General features: G+C 34.8%; 1 protein-coding gene across 1 annotated transcript; it reads left to right on the top strand.

Annotated features, from left to right (window-relative positions):
* The first annotated feature begins 511 nt into the window (after positions 1–511).
* Positions 512–13,833, top strand: LOC127708316 (D-erythrulose reductase-like). The gene is made up of 7 exons (XM_052213172.1): positions 512–635; positions 3,578–3,675; positions 4,472–4,626; positions 5,591–5,633; positions 6,467–6,631; positions 7,942–8,050; positions 13,616–13,833. The coding sequence occupies exons 1-7, from the start codon at positions 584–586 to the stop codon at positions 13,717–13,719; spliced, it is 726 nt and encodes a 241-aa protein (XP_052069132.1). The 5' UTR covers positions 512–583; the 3' UTR covers positions 13,720–13,833.
* Positions 13,834–17,256: the final 3,423 nt, after the last annotated feature.

Below are 17,256 nucleotides of genomic sequence, written 5' to 3'. Positions count from 1 at the left end.
TATCAATGTCTACAAAGACCAACGGTCACTATTAATATTGCATTTAATAACTTTGAGTTGAGGTGCATACATTTTATACTTGTACATTATAGGGATATCACAGCAAATATTTCGGCACCCATTTGCCAATATTACTGCTCATTGTATTCATAACTAACATAATTTTCAAAGGATTCAGGACGTTTATTATTACTACAATTTCAATGGGCACTTTGTTTTATCATATCGCCTTTGGCTTTACATTTGTGTAGATGAAATTATTTGAGGGGTTGATAGAAAAATAGACATGCCGATTTGATAAATATTTAGGAAGAAGACACTTTTTACAACTGATTTTTTTATAAGTGTCCATTAGTTTAATATGGCGTACAAAAATAGCATGACAATATGTGTTGATATAAATGTATGTAAGTGTCTGACCATTTATTATTGTATAATATTACATTGTAAGACAATAAAGCATACATATAATTAACCCTATCTGTAGATAAAAGTGATAGGTTACCTTGAACAGACATTGTGTTGAGGTCATCCTTTTCCTGTAGTTAAAAAAGTGTGAAACAGTATAAACTAATATTGAAATATGGCGATTCGATTTGATGGGAAGAGAGCTCTCGTTACCGGTGCTGGGAAAGGTAGGTTTATTTTGAACTGTTTTGATGATGCTATTGATCGGAAAACATATGTATAAAGTAATAATTATAAACAGGTTTCGCTTACAAAAAAGTTTGCTGTATCATCAATTTATTTCCGCTGCTGTTTTAGTGTTTCTTATATTGGGGATGGGGGTAGGGTAGGGGTAAACTGGTAGCAGGTTTAGGTGTCAGACCACCAATTATACTCCCTCCAATTTAGAACGTATGTAAAAGTAGCCCTACTCTTACACAAAGTAGTTCTTTTGATGTCATTGTTTACTTAAGACTAACCAACAAATTTGCAAAAATGAAACTTTTGGTGAAAGAGAAATAAATTTAGACCATTTTGAGCAACAAATTACTTGTCTATGAGTTTGTATCAAACATTCAGGAGTAATGCGCTCCATAGTGATATAACGGGGCTTTATTCTGTGTATGCTTTGGGACTATACATTATTTCGGAACTATGTATCCGGGATCAATAACTCCATCTTGCCCGTTAGCATAGAGAACTAGCTAATGTAAAGTTTCTCCGTAAGCTCACTAAGTACTGTCTGCATGTATGTATAACGAAGTCTGCTTAATGTTCACATATTTAATCGTGTAACAGTACATGTATACATGATATTAGTAAAGGTTCACAGTTATAAATTCCAATATAAAACGTTACTTAATTCCAACTCTATAAAACATGTTACTTCATTATTATCTATAATACAACTTGTTACTTCAAGCTACTACTCCAATATATCTGACCAATACATAAAGTTTCTCACAAGATCGTGCTATAAACAGCTGTTCTTAATTTAGATTAAACATTGTTTTATGGTCTTAGATTATTTTGATAAACTTCTAAAATGTTATTGCAACTGTACTGTGCAACCCATGTACCGTATAAACTGTCACATTAATCAAGATGAAAGATCATTAAACTGATTAAGTATTGACCATCAAATCTTTGATGTAAATGACCACGCCACATCATACTAATTTAAGATTTCCAGAAAACCAGGGGTTATTTTGGTAGTACCTATGTTCCGAAGGTCAGATTTTTCTTATAAGACTTTAAAGGTAGATTGAAAATTGCCATGTAGAAAGGTGATACATGTACTATTCAAGATATACCTGGTTTCTATGAAGTTAAACTTAAGGTAAAATATTTAGAAAGCTGTGAAAATTGCAAAAGCTGTGAAAATTGCAAAATTTGGTTGAACAGATAGGGATTTTTAATTAGTGGTCTGACACCTATAGGTCACCGTAATTTGTTTAAATTATGACCAACACTCAAACTGCATAGTGAACTATTAAAACTCACATCCGTTATACTAAACAAACAGCCTGAGTTATGAACAAAACAATAAAAGAAACAAAAACATAACAAAAAAACAAACGACAATCACTAAATTACAGGCTCCTGCCTAGGGATAGGCAAATACAATGTGGCGACTGCTCAATCCTCAACCGAATTCGGGACAGTGGTATAACAACACAATAGTAGAACAAACTGTAAAAAGAAGTTGAAAACGGTTTGACTCATTAGAAAAAAACAAAGCTTAAAAAAGACTAAAGACACAAAGTACCAAGCTAACAGAGCTCGCTATTACTGAAAGTTAGTTCAAATTCAATTACAACTGATAAATAAATCATGCTTCCCAGACAAAAGGTTCCATCTGGCAAAGAATATAGTTTTAAAGACGCCATAACAGTTTGGGGATGCCATGACCTTTTGCAATGCCAAAATATAAGTATCAATAGTATATACAATGTAGGACCACAAGTGTTCATAACTATAGGAATGCATTTGTAGTTATGTTCTGATTTATTAATCAATAACAAGATCAATGATAAGACCGACATAATATTCAAAGTTCTTCCTACAGTATCAAATTGATAACATTGTAGAATAAGTTTATTCAAATGATCGATAAGTTTACATAGATCGTATCTAAGTTTATGGGCTCTAAACAACATCGCCGTAAACATTAGGATGGGATATGCCGTTTGTTATAAATTTTCAGCTATACTTCCAAACCATATCTTTGTATCTAGGAAAGAATCTTATGACAGTTATGAGTAATCTTGGTTGACATCATTTACTGTTAATTCGTTACAAGATTAGGCTTGCATAATTGGAGATGATTACATTATCGACGCTTCTGACCACACTCTTTGCATGGATATCGGAAATGAAGGAATGGTACTTGAAATTTTAACAAAGCAAAGTCCTAAGTCATAAGGTGCCATTTCAGAACCTGTTCATATTTTTTTTATTTATGATTTCATAAATTATATCAAAAAGAGACAAACAATACCAAAAAGACAATCAATATTCACGATTAAAAAAAAAAAAAGCAAATGTTGCGACAAAGAAGACAAACAAAACACTAAACTTAACAATGAAGACTGAGCAACAAGAACCAAAATCATTAGGTTTTAAATGAAAAGTGTGATGACTTGTTTTTCGTCTTTTTTCAGGTTCGTGATTTGGTCTTAGTTTCAGGTCTTTTATTGTCAATTAAATTTTCTGCATTTTAATTTAATCTTTCTTGAAATAAAATCTGCATTCTAAATTTATTTAGAAAAGTGACTCCTTATAAACTCCAAAAATAGATTCAAAGCACGTAAGGGATGATTAAATTAGAAATATTTTACTCAAAGAACTGAACAAATTCTAGTATCTACAATACTGCTATGTCTTTACTACTCTGTAAACGAAAAGAGATGAAGTTTGAATATATGTGATATAACAATACATTCCATGTTGTTGTTTCATCATTAGTTGACAGGGCACGCGATTTTTGAGTTGCTGTGATAAACTTATATTAAGTTTTTTGTCCATAAATTTGAACTCTGATGTTTGAAACTTCTTAAGACTTCAGTAAGAACTTAAATAATATTTCTTTTCAAATACATATGAAATTCTACTACGATATAAATTGTAGGATTTGGTAGAGCTATTGCGAAAAAATTAGCAGAATGTGGAGCAGAAACATTTGCACTTAGTAGAACACAGGCAGATTTAGATAGTTTAATATCGGAGGTAATTAGATAGATTAAAAGACAGGTAATTAGAAATAGAATCAGAGGTAACTTAATATTAATAGAGAACGTATATAAATACATTTTCAGGAAGCATTTGTTTTTCTACTTAAATAATATAATTATCTTAATACCTCAAACGACAAAAAAAAAAAATCCAACATGTCTAAATAAGTTTCATTTTTTAATTATTCGTTGGGAAATACAGAAATAAGAAATATAATCAACACAGCTAACAAAACGTCTTGCATACCATATAAATAAACGGATCAATTCTATTAAATAAGAAGAGCTAAGGGAAATTGGGGTTATTTCCTACCAATCGTTATATGAACAGTCTCTTGCGTTTATTTGTATTGTATTCCTGTCACGTAATGTTGTCCTTTTAGCAGTATTTTTAACATTGCCATGAAAGCGGGAAGTTTGCTAGCCATAAACCGGGTTCAACCCACCATTTTTTCTTAAAATGTCCTGTACCAAGTCAGGAATATGGTAGTTGTTATCAAATAGTCCGTTCCTATGAAGGTTGGCGTTTGCTGTTGCTGTAGTTAAGTGTTTCTGTTGTTCTGTTGGTTTCCTCTTATAATTGATATGTTTCCTTCGGTTTTGGTTTGTGACCCGGATTTGTTTTCGCTGAATCGAATTATGACTATTAAACAGCGGTATACTACTGTTGCCTTTATTTAAGTACAAAACATCAACATGGATTCAAAAGACTGGGATAAAACAAGAGAGGAACTCAATAAGATCAGACACGTCGACCTACTGGTTAATAATACTGTTGTTTATTGTTTTAGGTACCAAACATTAACGTGATTAATGTAGACTTACAAGACTGGTATAAATCAAGACAGGAAGTCAGTAAGATCGGACACATAGACCTACTGGTAAACAATGCTGGTGTAACTATGAGGTCATTATTCATCGATACTCCAAAAGAAAACATTGACAGGCAAGATATAAAGCATTCCATTAAACTAATTTTCATATATTTTTGTAAATGTAAGTTTTATTCTTATATTTCACCCATTACAATCAATGCATTAAATTAGATGACCGCTCGAGGTGAGAAAACATACTATTTAATGTTTTGTACAAGTTTTTTTCTGAACAATTCAAAAGACAGGTTATGAAGATGTTTACGCTTAATTTTTTCAGATATCTGGGTTTTTGAGGAAGTTATCTTCAGTGCATCTTATTGAGATATCATCATATGATATGCTGGAGACAAGATGTTCAAAATTCAGAAAAATAAGATGTTTTAAAGCATTATAAAAGCACTTAACAGAAAATTAAAGCTATCTCAAGTCGAATTTGTCGACAGGAATCAAAACATTATTATAATACAATGACATAAATGACGTATAAAGAATAAATGGATTTTTTAATGCCTTACAATATCAATGTAATGGACAATACATTATAGGACTTAAAGTAAACATGCATCGGCTCATGAGTAGTAGACGTATTTGTAAACGTAATATTTAAGCTGCTGTTATTCAATAATTAGATCTGATATTTTTGGTATGGCATTTAGTTCGGTAATTTCTAGTTTGAAACAAGACAAAATGTTTCTTTAATTCCTGTTGCTTTCTTATTATGTACATATAGTTGAGATGATATAATATCATTTTATTTCTTTTTTAGTTAGTATTCGTTTACATTTTGAATTTGAGTTCAAAATATAGATAATGTGTCCCGGGATCATGCATATGACAAGTTGATCAGAAATGTACAAAATTTCGATCTGGTTGGGTAAGAAGGGATGTGCAAGGGAACCAATCCTATGATAATATCAGAAGATAATCAATAAATCATTTGTTGTTTACTTTAAATAGTACTATTTTTCCAGTATAAACTAAATCCGATTGAAAATTTATAAATATCTGACCTTACATTTTTAATTTCTATTATAGAATATTTGACATCAACTTTAAAGGAACTTTCAACGTGTCTCAGGTAAACTTAAAAAAGAACAATTAAGTGCCATATTTGTCATAAAATGAAAATTTCTCCAATTTGCAGAATGTATTATTTATTCTTTCGTACTTTTGTATTTTAAGCTAAATAGGAAAAAGATACGTAAATGTCAATAAAAAGCTAATATAAAATGAAGTAAATGCAATAAAATGGCAAAAAAAACCGCACCAAATTGCACGTTTTGTTTTATATGACTATCCACACCGAAGGCAGCGCTTCCGCAATTTCATGTTTTAAATGATACATTGTGACTGTCTTTTTTAATCAATTTATTTTGTAATTAATATCAAAACTAGAGTTAAATGTCTCCTGAATGCAAAGTTTACCTAGAGTGGGTTTTTGTCTGTTTGGTTAAAGCCCTCTCAGTTTTTACAAAAGTATTTAATAATTTATCTACTTCTTTTTTTTATTTATACTGTAAAGTCAAATATTTAAGGTCTGATGGCTTGAAGATTTTGTAAAGAGCTAGCACGGGACTTACAACGGCGATTAATATGATAAGTTTGTTTAACAGAAAGCATTTTTTTGACTGGTAAGATTTGTTACTGCAGGACTTCTGATAGATTACAACTGGACGATTTTGGTAATGAATTGTGCGACAGGTTAAGTAGGTACAATGTACTTAGTTTGATATCATAAATGAATCTGTTGAAGACATATAACTTTTTGTTACCAATAAAATTTGTGAAGACATGAGCACAAATCAAACCAACCAATGAGAAACTGAAACCAAGTTAGATTTAAACAGATTTAACGATTTAATGTTTGATAGCAGACGATTTTTTTGAAACGGTATATTACCATTATTTTAGGTTATTGCTAAGAGGATGATACAAAATGGAAAAGGTGGAAGAATAGTTAACATATCCAGTATCTTGTCTGAAAAAGCTATATCTGAAGGATGTGTCTACTCTACAACAAAAGCAGCTATTGATATGTTAACTAAATGTATGGCATTAGAACTGGGACCTCATAATGTAAGTACATCTCATCTATACAGATGAATTAGTCATTAAGAAAACTACTGAAAAAAGGTATTCATCGTATTCCTCACACCTGGACTTTGTTTGATTCGTATTACCTAATTTTGTTTTGTCATTTAATTCCAAAAAACTGCTTTTCATTCTTGAGCATCTGAGTTCAACCGGATTTTGGTGTGGTAATTGTTGTTTAGTCTTGAGTCTGGATAGTGGTGTGTAAATTGTTGTTGGTCTTATTTCCTTTTGGTCATGGCGTTATCTGTGTAGTGTTGTGTGAATTATTGTTTGTCTTATTTTTGCTTTGTTCATATTGTCATCTGTGTATTATCCTTTTTTTCTGTGTCATCTGTGAATTATCCTTTTTTTGCCAGGATGTTATCTGGATAGTGGTGTGTAAAATGTTGTTCGTCTTATTTCCTTGTGACCATGGTGTTATCTGTCTTTTTCTGAATTATGATTTTATTTTGTCACTTTGGTATCGTCTCCTTTTTCAAATAACAATACCTATTCCTATTAAATATGATGTATGTTTTCTTACTTTGTTCTCAGAATTGGAATCAATATTGTTTTTTAACATGCAAGTTATTCTTGAGTAAGTCATAGGCTTGATACGGGTTATGTTTTTCTCATATATTTTATGATGGTATGATTCTAAACCCCTAACGGGAGGGATTGTGCTTGATTTTAAGATGATGAAGACATAATCTTTCAATCAGTTTAATTAAGGTCTGGAGCTGGCATGTCAGTAACTGCTAGTAGTCCTTTGTTAATTTATGTATCATTGTCATTTTGCTTAGTTTCGTTTGTTACCTATTCTGACATCGGACTCGGACTTCTTTTAAACTGGTTTTTACTGTGCGTATTGCTGTGTGTTTCTTTATTCTACATTGGCTAGAGGTAGGGGGGGGGGGGGGGGGGTGGGGGGTGGGTGGGGGCGGGGGTAGGGGTTGAGATCTCACAAAACAAGTTTAATCCCGCCGCATTTTTGCGCCTGTCCCAAGTCAGGAGCCTCTGTCCTTTGTTAGTCTTGTATGTTTTTTTAGTTTTAATTTTAGTTCATTTATATGTTTTGGAGTTGAGTATGACGTCCATTTTCACTGAACTAATACACATTTTTATAAGGGGCCAGCTGAGGCCCACCTCCGGGTGCGGGATTTTCTCGCTGCGTTAAAGACCCATTGGTGGCCTTCGGCTGTTATCTGGTCTTTGGTCAGGTTGTTGTCTCTTTGACATATTCCCCATTTCCATTCTCAATCTTATTTTGTATATTTTACGTTCTTTGTTATGATATGTTGTTCTAACTTTAGATAAGAGTGAATTCGATTAACCCTACTGTGGTGTGGACAGACATGTCACGGCCATACAAGGAAGAATTAATGCCACTACTTCCAATGACACCAATGGGAAGATTTCCAGGTAAGAGTTAATACGATTAGCTCCACTGTGGTAAGGACAGACATGACTAGGCCATAAAAGGAAGAACTAATGCCACTTTCCCAATGACACCAATGGGAATATTTTTAGGTAAGAGTGAATACGATTAACACCACTGTGGTGTGGACAAAAAAAAGGAAGAAATAATGTCACTACTTCCAATGACATCAATGGGAAGATATCCAGGTAAGAGTAAATACAATTAAGAAAACTTTGGTGTGGACAGACAATAATCGGCCATAAAAGGATGAATTAATGCCACTATTTCTAATGACACCAATGGAAAAATTTCCAGGTAAGAGTAAATACAATTAACCCCACTGTTGTGTGGACAGACATGACTCGGCCATGAAAGGAAGAACTGATGCCCCTACTTCCAATGACACCATGGGGAAGATTTCCAGGTAGGAGTAAATACGATTAACCCCACTGTGGTATAGGTAGACATGACTCAGCCATAATATGAGGAATTAATGCCACTACTTCCAATGACATTATTGGGAAGATTTCCAAGTAAGAGTAAATACGATCAACCCCACTGTGCTGTGGATAGACATGACTCAGCCATAAAAGAAAGAACCAATGCCACTTTCCCAATGACAGCATGGGAAAGATTTCCAGGTAAGAGTAAATACGATTAATCCTACTATGGTGTGGACAGACATGACTCGACCATAAAAGGAAGAATTAATGCCACTACTTCAAATGACACAAATGGGAAGATTTCCAGGTAAGAGTAAATACAATTAACCCCACTGTGGTGTTTACAGACATTAATCGGCTATACACGGATGAATTGATTCCACTACTTTCAATGACACCAATGGGAAGATATCCAGGGTAGAGTAAATACGATTAATTCCACTGTGGTATGGACAGACATGAATCGGCCATAAAAGGAAGAATTAACGCCACTACTTCCAATGACACCAATAGAACGATTTCTAGGTAAGAGTAAATACAAATAACCCCACTGTGGTGTTGACATACATGTCTCGTCCATACAAGGAATAATTGATGCCACTATTTCCAATGACACCAATAGAACGATTTCTAGGTAAGAGTAAATACAAATAACCCCACTGTGGTGTTGACATACATGTCTCGTCCATACAAGGAATAATTGATGCCACTATTTCCAATGACATCAATAGAACGATTTCTAGGTAAGAGTAAAAATACAATTAACCCGACTGTGGTGTTGACAGACATTACTCGGCCATACAAGGAAGAATTGATGCCACTATTTCCAATGACACCAATGGGGCGATTTCCCGGTAAGAGTAAATACGATTAACCCCACTGTGTCGCGGACAGACATGACTCGGCCATAAAAGGGAGAATTAAAGCCAAGACTTGCCATATCACCATGGGGAAGATTTCCAAGTAAGAGTAAATACCACTAACCCCACTGTGGTGTGGACAGACATGACTCGGTCATAAAAGGAGGAAATAATGCCACTACTCCCAATGACATTATTGGGAAGATTTCAAAGTAAGAGTAAATACGATCAACACCACTGTGGTGTGGACAGACATGACTCAGCCATAAAAGGAATAACCAATGCCACTTTCCCAATGCCACCATGGGGAAGATTTCCAGGAAAGAGTAAATACAATTAACCGCACTGTTGTGTGGACAGACATGACTCGGCCATGAAAGGAAGAATAAATGCCACTACTTCCAATGACACCAATGGGAAGATTTCTAGGTAAGAGTAATACCATTAACTCCACTGTGGTATAGGTAGACATGACTCGGCCATAAAATGAGGAATTAATACCGCTACTTCAAATGACATTATTGGGGAGATTTCCAAGTAAGAGTAAATACGATCAACCCCACTGTGCTGTGGATAGACATGACTCAGCCATAAAAGAAAGAACCAATGCCACTTTCCCAATGACAGCATGAGAAAGATTTCCAGGTAAGAGTAAATACGATTAATCCTACTATGGTGTGGACAGACATGACTCGACCATAAAAGGAAGAATTAATGCCACTACTTCCAATGACACCAATAGAACGATTTCTAGGTAAGAGTAAATACAAATAACCCCACTGTGGTGTTGACATACATGTCTCGTTCATACAAGGAATAATTGATGCCACTATTTCCAATGACACCAATAAAACGATTTCTAGGTAAGAGTAAATACAAATAACCCCACTGTGGTGTTGACATACATGTCTCGTCCATACAAGGAATAATTGATGCCACTATTTCCAACGACACCAATAGAACGATTTCTAGGTAAGAGTTAATGCAATTAACCCGACTGTGGTGTTGACAGACATGACTAGGCCATAAAAGGAAGAATTAAAGCCACGACTTCCCATATCACCATGGGGAAGATTTCCAAGTAAGAGTAAATACCATTAACCCCACTGTGGTGTGTACAGACATGACTCGGTCATAAAAGGAGGAAATAATGCCACTACTTCCAATGACATTATTGGGAAGATTTCAAAGTAAGAGTAAATACGATCAACACCACTGAGGTGTGGACAGACATGACTCAGCCATAAAAGGAATAACCAATGCCACTTTCCCAATAACAGCATGGGGAAGATTTCCAGATAAGAGTAAATACAATTAATCCTACTGTAGTGTGGACAGACATGACTCGACCATAAAAGAAGAATTAATGCCACTACTTCAAATGACACAAATGGGAAGACTTCCAGGAAAGAGTAAATACAATTAACCGCACTGTTGTGTGGACAGACATGACTCGGCCATGAAAGGAAGAATAAATGCCACTACTTCCAATGACACCAATGGGAAGATTTCTAGGTAAGAGTAATACCATTAACTCCACTGTGGTATAGGTAGACATGACTCGGCCATAAAATGAGGAATTAATACCGCTACTTCAAATGACATTATTGGGGGAGATTTCCAAGTAAGAGTAAATACGATCAACCCCACTGTGCTGTGGATAGACATGACTCAGCCATAAATGAAAGAACCAATGCCACTTTCCCAATGACAGCATGAGAAAGATTTCCAGGTAAGAGTAAATACGATTAATCCTACTGTGGTGTGGACAGACATGACTCGACCATAAAAGGAAAAATTAATGCCACTTCTTCAAATGACACAAATGGGAAGATTTCCAGGTTAGAGTAAATACAATTAACCCCACTGTGGTGTGGACAGACATTAATCGGCCATACACGGCTGAATTGATGCCACTACTTCCAATGACACCAATGGGGCGATTTCCCGGTAAGAGTAAATACGATTAACCCCACTGTGTCGTGGACAGACATGACTCGGCCATAAAAGGAAGAATTAAAGCCACGACTTCCCATATCACCATGGGGAAGATTTCCAATTAAGAGTAAATACCATTAACCCCACTGTGGTGTGGACAGACATGACTCGGTCATAAAAGGAGGAAATAATGCCACTACTTCCAATGACATTATTGGGAAGATTTCAAAGTAAGAGTAAATACGATCAACACCACTGTGGTGTGGACAGACATGACTCAGCCATAAAAGGAATAACCAATGCCACTTTCCCAATGACAGCATGGGGAAGATTTCCAGGTAAGAGTAAATACGATTATTCCTACTGTGGTGTGGACAGACATGACTCGACCATAAAAGAAGAATTAATGCCACTACTTCAAATGACACAAATGGGAAGACTTCCAGGAAAGAGTAAATACAATTAACCGCACTGTTTCTAGGTAAGAGTAAATACAAATAACCCCACTGTGGTGATGCCACTATTTCCAATGACATTAATGGGGCGATTTCCCGGTAAGAGTAAATACCATTAACCCCACTGTGGTGTGGACAGACATGACTTGGTCATAAAAGGAGGAAATAATGCCACTACTTCCAATGACATTATTGGGAAGATTTCAAAGTAAGAGTAAATACGATCAACACCACTGTGGTGTGGACAGACATGACTCAGCCATAAAAGGAATAACCAATACCACTTTCCCAATGACAGCATGGGGAAGATTTCCAGGTAAGAGTAAATACGATTAATCCTACTGTGGTGTGGACAGACATGACTCGACCATAAAAAGAAGAATTAATGCCACTACTTCAAATGACGAAAATGGGAAGACATCCAGGTAAGAGTAAATACATTTAACACCACTGTTGTGTGGACAGACATTAATCGGCCATAAAGGATGAATTGATGCCACTACTTCCAATGACACCAATGGGTAGATTTCCAGGTAAGAGTAAATATGATTAACCCTACTGTGGTTTGGACAGACATGACTCGGCCATAAAAAGAAGAATTAATGCCATTACTTCCAATGACACCAATGGGAAGATTTCCAGGTAAGAGTAAATACAATTAACCCTACTGTGGTTTGGACAGACATGACTCGGCCATAAAAGGAAAAACTAATGCCACTTTCCCAATGACACCATGGGGAAGATTTTCCAGGTAAAAGTAAATACGATTAACCCCACTGTGGTGTGGACATACATGACTCGGCCATAAAAGGAAGAATTAATGCCACTACTTCCAATGACACCAATGGGAAGATTTCAAGGTAAGAGTAAATATACTTAACTCAACTGTGGTGTGGACAGACATTAATCGGCCTAAAAGGAAGAATTAATGCCGCTATTTCCAATTCCAATGACACCACAACGATTTCTAGGTAAGAGTAAATACGATCAACCCCTCTGTGGTGAAGACAGACATGACTCGGCCATACAAGGAAAAATTAATGCAACTAGTCCAACGACACCAATGGGAAGATTTCCAGGTAAGAAACATACGTAGAATGTCGAAAAATTAACTGATAAGACCCAAAAGGAAAATACCGAGAAAATATTATTTTGTTTAAAAATTTAAAATGAAAAAGACGAAAAGATATCATACATTTTTTTCTGTAAATGATTCCTCATATAGACTTCATTTTCTTTTTTAATGTTCTATGTATGTAGTATCAGAAGACGAGTTTTTGCTTATGTGGTTTGATAGCAAATGACACAATCATCTACCAGAGAACAAGGTCATCGTATTGCCTTCAACAATGAGCAAAACCCAAACTGCATAGTTTGTCATCAAATGCACTAGCATGGCAGAACAAATGAAACGATTAAAACGAAAAAAAAATAACGGTCTGATTCACTTTAAAACATTAAACGAAAAACAAATATGACAAACGACAACCAAATACAACCTCTGAATTACAGAATCCTGAAAGCACTGATAAATGACGAATGACGGGTTAAACAAAAATGGACACGCAATCCTCCCCTAAACTTGGACAATGGTGTAACAGCACAACACAAGAACAAAAGAGAAAAAGTACCGATTAGAGAGTACTCGCAGTTACGGAAATCTAGTTTAAAACCAATTACAGCTAACAGACAAATAATGTTTCCCCAGATAAAATTACCAATCAGTGCACACCAAACGGAATTTGTGTAAACATGTCATAAACAGTTCGAGAAAGGCATTATGTACCAAAAATTGTTGAACCTAAAATCAAACACTAGCTACTCGTCCAAATGTTCTGTATTGAGGTCATACTTTATAACTCTTTTTTCAGAGATAGAAGACGTAGTTAATACTGTAGTATTTTTACTAAGTGACCAGAGTGGAATGATTAGTGGTGAATCTCTCCGAGTTGATGGAGGATTAGGTGTACATTGATAACTGATTACGTGTATTTATGTATCAAGTAAATGCTTCAGATTAACATGTCACATACATACATAGATCCAGTGATGCTAAAGTTTAATCACTAATACAATTAGTTGAAATTCAGTTATTCTGTAATGCCAAACAAAAATGATATGAATAAGTTGTCTTATCACTAATAATCAAGTAAAGCATGTTGAACAAATTAAAAACTAGCGGTGCAATATGCTACACATGGCCGTCAGAAAGTACTCTTAAGTTTCTTTTTAAAGTAAAAGAACTTTTGATATTTTGAACTTCTTTAAAAAAAAATTGTTATTTATATCAAAATTTTTCATTTTCTTTTGAAATTTGTTTATTTGTTAGTTGAAAAACAATAAATACCTGAACATGTCATTTGGACATGTCATAAATCAAATTTCAGGTGGACAATATAAGTTAGACCGCTATATATAAAACATTTAATCATCAAAGAGCGGATACATGTGATAAACACGTAAATGTTGAACATGTTGGAACTAAACAATTTTAAGTACTGCAAAACTGGAACTATATCAGATATTCTAAAATGGTGTTTTCATGTTATCATCCTGCTCACCATGTTTCATTCTCAAACTTAAGTCAAGATTGGTGAAATATGATAAAAAAAAAGTATAAATAAAAATACCGAACTCCAAGAGAAATTCGGAGTAAAGTCAATAAAACCAGTCAAAATATCTACCATCGGAACGAATGGTAAGTAACCGTCATATTACTGATTTGGTACTGGCATTTTCCGAAGAAATGGTTGATTAAACCAGGTTTGATAGCTAACTAAACCTCTCACTTGTATGGGATAAGAGATGGAACTATAGCCTTAATCTTAGCAACTCACAAAATTGTTATAATGAAATGAAAACTTAAGGTTTGGACATTTGCTAAATCTATACTATCTATCATTCAAATTGTATGCCATGGAAGAGTTGAGAAGGTGATTTAATTCGATTTCTACAGCCTCCTTGTCTGGTATCGCTGTACTGTACTGATCTGCTTCTGGGCAAAGGTTTATGAGCCGCTGAAAATCACAACGGATAACGAATCGGCTATGACATTTATTTTGCCGGGAAAGCTTGTAAGATGATACCATATTGAAATATTACAACGAGAAAAAAATTATAATTCTGATGAGGTGCATATTTCTACTCGACTTTGAAGTTTTTGCAGGTCCCAATATGGTGGTTCGAAGAGCACCTGTTAACATTTATGTTCAAATTTACATGCTGCCCCACAAGTAAACATACCGTAGTTGTTACCCTTTCATGGTAGCGAGAATCTTTTGACATGTACAGGTTTAAAATCTCGGACATTTGACCAGATAAGAATAATTGATATCAAAAGTGTCTAAATGAACGGATCTTTGGGGTGTAGTGACATACAATACCCACAGCTCAATGTCAATTTCTACTCAAGCGTTTTGTGGACATCTAGCCTTGCGTAGGTTGTATTGCAATCATATTTGACCCAATCTTAGCCATACCCTCTCGTGGAAGCCATGTATTTCAGGAACTCTTGTCCTTCAATTAGGTCATTTTCCTAGCATAACATCCATAAAAAAGATAAAAGCATATGTCCATACAAGTAAATTTGTAATGGTACTCTGTTTTTGTGGAGCAATGGTTTATTGATCCCCTTTTACTGCAAGATCCGCACTTAAGGTGGCTCGGCCCTTTAACAGTGCGCAGTTTTCGACGCATGTTTCTAACGACGAGTGCGTGCTCTTCATCTTGGTAACGATCGCTTTGAGGGGCCTTCTCAAAAATAATTTTGACGACATCGGAACGCGGGCGTGTCTGAGAGAACCCTTTCTCGATGTCAAAAAGCGATGCAAAACGTTTTACAAAAAAGTAAATACAGTCAGAAATAAAGAGTGGTTAGTTACTCTTTCACAAAAAATTTTAAAAGGACAGAAATATAGGTATGGGGTTGTGCCGCGGTGATAAAAAATAATAAATTGAAATATTGAAATGGTGTACGATTGCCAATGACGCAACGTTTAACCCGGCGTAAACAAAGGACCTGAATGTCACCTTTTTTTAACATGAAATATCTTCATCTTTAAGTAATGGCCAGGAGTTTATTTCGAAGTATATAATAAATTTTCCCACTACAAAAGTTTTGGTAATAGTTAAAATGTTTTGATTTAACAAAACCAGTTTTGAATATATCACATTTCAAGCAAAGAATACATACTTAACAGTCTCATCCAACATTTTAATTCTACACATTTAATTGACATTCTTTATCAAATCATGGGCACGAAAAAAACGCTTTAAAACAACCACTGTCTTCTAACCTGGAGGTTTATTTTTTCGTTTATTGTTAGCGTGAAGATGATATCTAAAAACCTCTTTCATAACATAATTCGACGATTTCCGGAACTTATGTCCTATAATACATGTTTTCTATTCTAATATTTTCTTTTTCTTATTAAGGTCTTTCCTTTCACTATAAGGAAAGACCATACTGTATTTCTTCTAATTATTAGGTCTTTCCTCTTTTCCGTGGAAAGACCTATTGCTTTTGTTCTGATTATTTTTTTCTTCTTCCGCCACATTTTGTTCATGCAGTGTATAGTGGTTTCGAAAGATGTCGCTCAGATTTTTCCGAAAACCTTGTTATCATTCAAACACCGTAACCATAATAGGTAGAAAAAAAACCGAAGGGTGGAATTTGTTCAGGACCACACCCTGGTTCTTCGTTACATTTGGATCAAACAGATTCAACGACTCATTGATAGGGTTATGCCCCTTTGAAAATTAACCTATGTCGGTTGGCCACTTAAATTCAGAAACCGTAAGTCTCAGTCACCTAGGATCTTCACCAATGATCATCAATTCATGTGACCTTGAAAATGCCTCAAGGTCAAATTTTTTGACGTTGACCTTGACCTTTGACCTTACACCTTGTTATGGGATGATAACAGAAACCAAAGGTCACAAGGTCAAAGGTCAAGGTGATGTTTTTAAATAGCGAATTAAGTGTTTTTGACTTATTTAAAGTGTTCTAAATAAACTCATCATAGATACCAGGATTAAAATTTTATATTTACGCCAGACGCGTTTCGTCTACCAAAGACTCATCAGTGACGCTCGAATCAAAAAATGTTTAAAAGGCCAAATAAAGTACGAAGTTGAAGAACATTGAAGACCAAAAATTCCTAAAAGTTTTGCCAAATACAGCTAAGGTAATCTATTCCTGAGGTAGAAAAGCCTCAGTATTTCAAAAATTCAAAGTTTTGTTAACAATTTATTATTATGAACATATCAATTATAACTCTAGTCAACACAGAAGTGCTGACTACTGGTTTTAAACTGTGTTTTAAAGCTTTTTAAAGGTTGATCTGGACCTTCAACCTTACAACTTTTCATGGGATATCTCAAAAACCATTATACTTACAGAAATCGTGAATAGTGATAAATGTTTGGGTCATTAAGGCGCAACTTTTTAATATTTGACTGAAGAGATTTGACCTATCCGTAAAGGGCAAAACCCCCGTTAACGGTTTTTAAA

This window comes from Mytilus californianus, unplaced genomic scaffold, assembly GCF_021869535.1.
Source record: "Mytilus californianus isolate M0D057914Y unplaced genomic scaffold, xbMytCali1.0.p SCAF_7, whole genome shotgun sequence".
NCBI classification, from domain to species: domain Eukaryota; kingdom Metazoa; phylum Mollusca; class Bivalvia; order Mytilida; family Mytilidae; genus Mytilus; species Mytilus californianus.
This window is presented reverse-complemented; position numbering and strand designations above follow the sequence as displayed.